The sequence below is a fragment of the Orycteropus afer genome, unplaced genomic scaffold, assembly GCF_000298275.1.
Source record: "Orycteropus afer afer isolate SDZICR_OR568_19922 unplaced genomic scaffold, OryAfe1.0 scaffold00540, whole genome shotgun sequence".
Lineage (NCBI taxonomy): Eukaryota > Metazoa > Chordata > Mammalia > Tubulidentata > Orycteropodidae > Orycteropus > Orycteropus afer.
The window spans coordinates 1,266,238-1,274,111 of NW_006922127.1; the positions used below are offsets into that span (position 1 = coordinate 1,266,238).

Below are 7,874 nucleotides of genomic sequence, written 5' to 3' on the forward strand. Positions count from 1 at the left end.
GCCCAAACCACACCCACTGCTGTGGAGTGGATTCTGACTCACAGCGCCCCTAGAGGACAGAGTGGAACTGCCCCACAGGGTTTCCAAGGCTGTCAATCTTTACAGAAGTAAAGCCCAAACCACACCCACTGTCGTGGAGTCGATTCTGACCCACAGCGCCCCTAGAGGACAGAGTGGAACTGCACCACAGGGTTTCCTAGGCTGTCAGTCTTTACAGAAGCAAAGCCCAAACCACACCCACTGCTGTGGAGTTGATTCTGACTCACAGCGCCCCTAGAGGACAGAATGGAACTGCCCCACAGGGTTTCCTAGGCTGTCATCTTTATGGGAACAAATTGCCAGGTCTTTCTCCTGAAGAGCCAGTGGGTGTGTTTGAACTCCCAGCATTTCTGTTAACAGCTAAGTGCTTAACCAGTTACATTCCCAGGGCTCCTTTGTAAAATTTAGTATGTTTTCATCCACTTGTAGTGTGATCTCAGTGTTGCCGTATTTGGCCAGTGGGAGCCCCTATCAAACAGGTTTTTTTTTTTTTTAATACATTTTATTGAAATATAATTTATATACAGTGAAATATACAAAACTAAAGTGACAAGGGTCAATGCTTTTTTTTTTTTTTTGCAGTCTTTCCTCCTTTCCCCTCCCTTCCCCTCGAAACCAACAAAGAAAGTGTCCTTCCATATGTAAACCTTTCCTTGACTTTTAGAATAACGGATTAATACTATGTTTGTCCTTCTGTGACTGACTTATTTCACTCAGCGTAATGTCCTCCAAGGTCATTCTGTTTATGCAGCATTTTGCAGATTCTACATTATTCTTTAGGGTTGTATAGTATTCCATTATGTACATGTACCATAGTTTGGTTATTTGTTGTTCCGTTGATGGGCACGTAGGTTGTTTCCATCTTTCTGCTGTTGTAAATACTGCTGCGATGAACATGGGTGTGCGTGTGTCTGTTCTTGTCCTGGCTCTCAGTTCTTTAGGATGTGTACCTAGTAATGAAATGGCTGGGTCAAATGGTATTTCTAATTCCAACTTTAAAGGAATCGCCATACTGCTTTCCACAGTGGTTGTATCATTTGACATTCCCACCAGCAGTGTATGAGAGTCCCAATCTCTCCACATCCTCGTCAGCATTTGTCATTTTCTGTCTTTTTAACAAGTTTTTGAGAAATAACATTGATTGAGTGAATGAAATAATAGTGTGGAAGTGAGGAATGGATCTGTCGGAATCTCTTGCTGTCGATCTAACGTGAGTGCTCTTTTATTGGTCTGTAGGCCTCGTGGACGAGTTGGCTCCCATTCCGCAGGACCTCACGGATACATCATTGTGCCATATACCAAGACAATGCTTGGTTTTAAAACGGCTCTGGAAGTGACGGCAGTGGTGTCACCACATGACATTGTCAGGAGGCAGCAAGTAGCTTGAGGACCTTCCTACGGATCACACTGCAGCTTGAAGGAAGCCCTTCCCACTGCAGATGACTGCATGGCACGCAGCCCGCGTGAAGGGTTGACGATGAGTGTGCCAGTGGCTCCCAAGAAATCATGTTACGCGCAACTGCAGGACAACAGAAATGGCGTGACAAATAATAACGAGAGTGTCTTCAGTCTGGGAGATTCCAATGCCAATCAAATCACGCAGGTCACTTCCTCTCAAGGAGAGTCCAAGACGTGTGGGCTGGCAGATGAAACAGGAAATGCAAACTCAAGGGAGCTAGAAAATATCACCCATCTCAGTAAGGAATTCCACATGCTTCAGGGGTTTGGGAATGACTCTCAGGACAGACCCACTGATATGAAAGGTTGTAAGCCCTCTTTGACGGTTCGTGGTGAGTTGAGTAAGCACACTATGGAGAAAGGCGCAGCCCTTCCGCAGACCCCTTGGGGTCCTCAGGGACCCAGCCTGTCAGGTTGGAGAAATGTTTCAAGTGAGCCCTGTCCCAAGGTTTTGTCTCATCTGGATTCTGACGTGACCCAGCGTGTACTCAAGGATCCATTGGCAAAGATCCTTGATGGTGAGGAACCAAGGAAGCGTTCTCTGGACAGAGCAAGCGGCTGTGCCATTCAGGTGGACGTGCCCACTAAGGAGCGTGTTGGGAGCATGAGTTGGGAGGATCTGCAGCCTACCTCAGTGGATCCCGCTGTAGCCCCACATCCTGTTTCTGAGGGTGGGGAGACACCACAGAAGACATTACCAGGCCACCTTCTAGAGGCAGCTTTCGATCCAGCTTGTCATACCTCAGAGGAAGAGGTTGAGCTGTGTCCTAAACCATCTACCTCAGGAACCAAGGAAACCGCCCCCTCAGAGACCCAAAGGGAAGGGGGCAGTGTGCTGAATGTTAGCTATGAAAGCACAACCCGTTCTGCACGGACAGAGTCTGCTCTGAATGTAGGGTTGGCCTCTAAGGAAATCCCGAGTCATCCTGAAACACAGTTAGCTCAGGGAGAGGAAGAGCCCCAACTGGAGCTGAAATGTGTTCAACCCAGGGCTGTGCAGGAATTAAAGTCAACCCTGGCAGAACGCCTGGCATGCCATAAGGACGATAGTTTGTTATCCACAGGCAGAAAAGAACCATGTGGGGAAGCAGAGAAGTCTTCCTCACACCAAGAAGCCACTGGTGCAATTAGCTGTCTACCCAATGGAAGTCTACACCATCTTGGGCTGGGAAGAGGAAGTCATGAGAATGAGGAGAGAGAGATTGACCTACATGAAGGTTCTCCTCAAACCGTCTACAAACAGGGCTCTGCTTCCTTGGGAGCTGCTGATAATCAACCCACTGGCAAAATTTCACCAAGTGTCGGCAGGAAATTGGGCAAAACACCACCAAGCAATGTTTCACCAGGTGATGGGCAAGTCACTTCTGTTCTTGATGGTCCACCCACCAACAGGCCCTTGGATGTCACTGAGGAAAGAAGGCTGCTGGGCAGTGGGCACATGGACATTGCCACGTCTTTGGCTGAGGATCCTTCTGCTGGTGAGATCAATAACGGGGCCCCTGAAACCCTGGACCAGCAAAGCAGCAGCTCAGAAGCAGGAGAAAACAAAAAGATGACAACATCTGTTGCTGGAACTAGGAACCTTCTAGAAAATGCAACTGACACTGAAAGTACCCCAGCAAAAACTGACTCCCTTTTCGTTATCCCAGTACCTCTCAATGTCCCAACTGTTAATGTGACCCACCAGCCCATACCAGCCAGTAGCTGTGTCCAGGATTGTGGCATGTTGGGTGTGGACACAGGGTCCTCCGTGGCTATCCCATCTGCCCCTGAGAGTGTGCAGTTATTGGACACCTCCTCGACAGTGCCTGAGAAGAGCACCAGCCCCAGTGGGATCCCCAAGCCTGTCTCCACAAATTCTAAGGACACATCTTCCTTGCAGGAGGGAATGGCGAATGGCCAGGTTGAAAAAACAGACGAGAGGACTGAAGCCAAGCCTGTCATCATGCCCAAGCCCAAGCATGTGAGACCCAAAATCATCACTTATATCAGGAGGAGTCCTCAGGCCCTGGGGCAGGTGGACACCTCGTTGGTTCCAGTGGGACTCCCTTACACTGCACCCGCGTGTAGCATGCCTCTTCCCAAAGAGGAGAAGATGGCAAGTGGAGATCCCAAGCCACCTGCCACCCTCTATGAGAAATTCAAGCCAGACTTGCAAAAGCCAAGGGTCTTCAGCTCAGGCTTGATGGTGTCTGGAATCAAGCCTCCAGGACATCATTTCAGTCAAATGAGTGAAAAGTTCTTACAGGAGGTAAGAGAATGATGTCGTTGTGGTGTGATCTAGAGTGAGCTGAGTTTCATACAGTTGGTTAGACATTCTCAAGGAATTGTGAAAACAGGATGTTCTCGCAAAGCAAACTGTAGGTTTAGATGGCTACATGTGGCAAGAAATGGACATTTTTGACTAGAAGAGTTTGATGATCATAATGGAATGGTTCCGGCGTATAAGGAGACAAATTTAAATTTCACTCCACATTAAAAAAAAAAAAAAAGCAGTTGCAGCTGAGTCGATTCTGACTCCTGGCCACCCCCTGTGTCAGAGGAGACCTGTGCTCCATCAGGTTTCCAGTGACCGATTCTTCTTTGATGAATCTCCAGGTCTTTCTCCTCCTCTTCCTCCTCCTCCTTTCTTCTTCCTTCTTCTTCTCTTGTGCTTTGGGTGCAGATTTACAAAGCAGATTTGTTTTATATTCAGTGGTTCATGCCCATTTGATTTGATGCCCCAGTTACAGTCTCCAGCCATAACAAGCTCTCCTCCCATCCCTGTGACCACCCCTCCCTGTGTCCTTCTTATCTGTGCATCTGTCTGTCCAGCTTCCTTTCTGTGTGAATGCTCCCCTCTGATGTCTCCTGGTTGATTGATCTAAGGAGTGCATCTCCCAGTGTATCGCCCTGGGGTAGGTGTTCCACAGGTAGGTCTTTCTGATTTTGGGCTGAGAACCAATCCATGGAAGTGAGTCAGTCCATTTCTAGGCCTGAAGGGTAACCCGGGTCCATAGTCTCTGGGGTCCTGCCAGTTTCTGTCCAACCAATAATTCTGGCCATTTTTGTGTTTTTGAAATTTGTTCCACATATTTCCTCCCATTCTAACCAGGCTCCCCAATTGTGATTCCTTTCCAAGTGGTTGGCATTGGTAGCTGGGCACCATCTCATTCTTCTGGTCTCAGGGTCATGAAGTCCAGGCCTTTCTTCTGAGGCGTCTCTGGATGGACTTGAACCTCCAGCCTTTCAGTTGGCAGTAGACTGCATTAACCCTTTGTACCACCCAAGGACTCCTCAAAAAAAAAAAAAAAAGAAACAAACTCACTGCCATTGAGTATGCTGAGTCATAGTGATTGCCATTGGGTTTCTGAGGCATTAAATCTTTATGGAAGTTGATTGCCTCATCTTCCTTCCAGGGAGCAGCTGGTGGGTTTGAACTGCCAACCTTCTGGTTAGCAATCAGATGCCTTAGGCACTGCATCACCAGAGCTCCTCAAGGACTTCCAGTACCTGTGAGATGATATACGTGTGCATTAAATTAATCCCCATGTTTAAATGTGGTTGTTGTCAGGTGCTGTAGAGTTGATGCTGACTCAAAGCGACCTCATGGGACAAGGCAGAACTGTCTATCAGGGTTTTAGAGGCTGTAATCTTTATGGGAGAAGATTACTTGGTCTTTCTTCCACAGAGCAAATGGGTGGGTTTGAACTGCCAACCTTTTGGGTAGCAGCTGATCACTTAACCATCACACCACTACAGCTTTAGACCAAAGGCAGAAAAAAATGTAAGTATATTCTTCAAATTGATTAGAATTCATCCTCTGATGGCAAATATTTCCCTGTGGGAGAATCACATAGTCATACTAGAGAGTAACATGGCAAATGAACAGACAATCATTTATTACGCATGGGTTAGCAATGGATGATTTTTTTTCAATACTTCATTGTTTTTTTAGGTGAAAGTTAACACAGTGGCTTAGATTCCCATTTAACAGTTTTCATACAGATTGTTCCCTGACATCGGTTACTATTTTTACAATGTGTCAGTATGGTCATTATTTCCATTCTGTTTGTTCTGTTTCTGTTGCTCTAGCTTCCCTTCCCCTCCTTGCCTTCTCGTCTTTGCTTTGGGGTCAGTGTTGACTGTTTGGTCTCATATCATCACTTGTTTAAGGAACACATTACTCACAGGTGATATTACTTATTTTATAATCCAAGCTGTTGTTTGACTGAAAGGTGAGTTCCAGGAGCAGCTTCAGTTCCAGGATGAAAGGGTGTCTTAGGACAATAGTCTCAAGGGTTCCTTCAGTCTCTCTCAGTCCAGGAAGTCTGGTCTTTTTTTTTTTTTTTTAATGAATTTGAGTTTTATTCTCCCATTTTAACTGAGAACTTCTGTTGTGTCTCAGTGGGTGGTAGTGGTAGCTGGGCACCGTCTATTTCTTCTGGTCTCAGGTTAGAAGTTGTTGTCGTTATGTGCTGTCGAGTCAGACCCGACTCATAGCGACCCCTCCTTGGGTTTCCGAGGCTGTATCACTTTGGAAGTAGATTGCCCCGTCTTCCTTCCGAGGAGTGGCTGGTGGTTTGAACCGCCAGCCTTCTGGCTAGCAGTCAAGTGCCTTAGCCACTATGCTACCATGGTTTCTGTGGGCTGTTAGTCCTGTGAACTAGTTTCTTCCTTGAGTCTTTGATTCCTTCATTCTCTTTTACTCCAAACGAATGGAATCCATGCAGGCTCACAGGTTGCAGGGGCTGATAAATCCAAAATCCGCAGGTCTGGTGGCAGGTGAGATGCTTCTGCTGGCTTATGCCCCTGGAACTGGAGATGAAGGGTTGAGAAGAGTATAGGGTCAAGAGAGAGAAAGAGAGAGGAGGGGAAGGGATGTTCCTTTCTCTCCTTTTATCTCGTGTAAGAAAAAAATGATGCAGGCCAGACAGGGCTATGACTTGATTAAGGGTGTTGCATCTCACCATAATCCCCTTGCAACAGATTGGCTGATCACATCTGATCACATCACGGAGGATGATTACATCATTACATATCTGCCAATTACATCATTACTTAACTTCCAAACCACTGAGAATCATGGCCCAGCCTAGTTAACAATGTTTTTTTTTTTTTTTTTAAAGGATAAAAGTCAATCCATGACAGAAACAGACTGTCTCATCTTTCTCCTGTGGGGGCATCTGATGGGTTCAAACTGCCCGCCTTTTGGTTAGCATCGAGTGCTGCAAGGGCTCCTTATGGAGATCCAAACCAGAAAACTCACTGCCATCAAGGTCCAACTTGATGAGATTCCAACTCATAGCAACCCCCATTGGGTTCCCAATGCTGAAAACCCTTATGGAAGCCGACTGCCTCGTCTTTCTTCCATGGAGCAGCTGGGGGGTTTGAATCACTGACCTTTTGGTTAGCAGCCAGATGCCTTAACCACTGCACCACCAGAGCTCCTTACGGAGATCAGCAACCTGAAAACCCTAAGAACCTGATCGATACAAGTTAGAGGTGATAACAGTGTCTTCACGGAGGACCTGCTAACCATATTGAGCAGTAGCACCAAAAATTTAGAAACTTAAGGGAAAAAAAAAAGAATACATGTATCTAATAAAAAGGCCAAAGATTGCTAGTGAGAGAGTTAGCAGAGAATGTGAAAATTTTATCAGAGAGCAGATGGAGAACGCTCTTTCATGGGCGTATGATTTGCCTCGGTCTGATTTCACACGATCTTCCATAATAATCATGTATATTTTACAGTGCAATTATGATAAAACATTAAAGACCTAATCTTTTGTTCCAGTAATGTTAGCTATAAGGAGAACTTTGTATCTATTTCAAAAATTAAAAGAGTGTCACATTAGGGGTTTATCCCTTGAATAGCTTGGATCAAAACTTTCTTAGCTGCTATTAAAGAATATCTCTTGACTGCTTATGAATCTGGAATAGACATAAGTCTGACACATGAAATGTATTGTGATTGAAAGCAGAATGAATTAGCAGATGTATCTTTTCATACGTAGCCTTTGGCACTGCTTTTCTGTATGAAAATTTAGAAGACATAGGTTCTGTACTCCTGCGATTTTTCATTTTTAATGTAAAGTAGCACAGATAACATGGGGAGGGACAGCACAGTTGCAAGTTATATTCCGATACAGACTTTTAACTGCCGGAGAAAGGAACACCGTGATGTTATTAAATTGAGGGAAGAACAGAAACCTGATGCCTTTAATATGAATTCGTCCAGCTTCACCTCCGTGTTAAACACGGTTCTGTGCTTGTCAGACGCCGTCCAGTTGATTCTGACTCACAGCGACCCAGGAGGAGAGCAAACTGCCCCCACAGGGTTTCTGAGGCTGCGATTTGTATAGATTGCCACATCGTTCCTGCTGCAGAGTGGCTGT

The 7,874-nt window shown here is 45.8% G+C and overlaps 1 protein-coding gene across 1 annotated transcript in view; it reads left to right on the top strand.

Moving 5' to 3' along the window:
• Positions 1 to 1,516: 1,516 nt before the first annotated feature.
• MTUS2 (microtubule associated scaffold protein 2) overlaps positions 1,517 to 7,874 on the top strand; it is a gene marked incomplete at its 3' end in the record, with an annotated part of 434,822 nt that continues 428,464 nt past the window's right edge. Inside the window, exon 1 of the mRNA XM_042782951.1 lies at positions 1,517 to 3,748. Coding sequence (XP_042638885.1) covers positions 1,517 to 3,748 — 2,232 coding nt within the window. The remainder of the gene's footprint in view (positions 3,749 to 7,874) is intronic.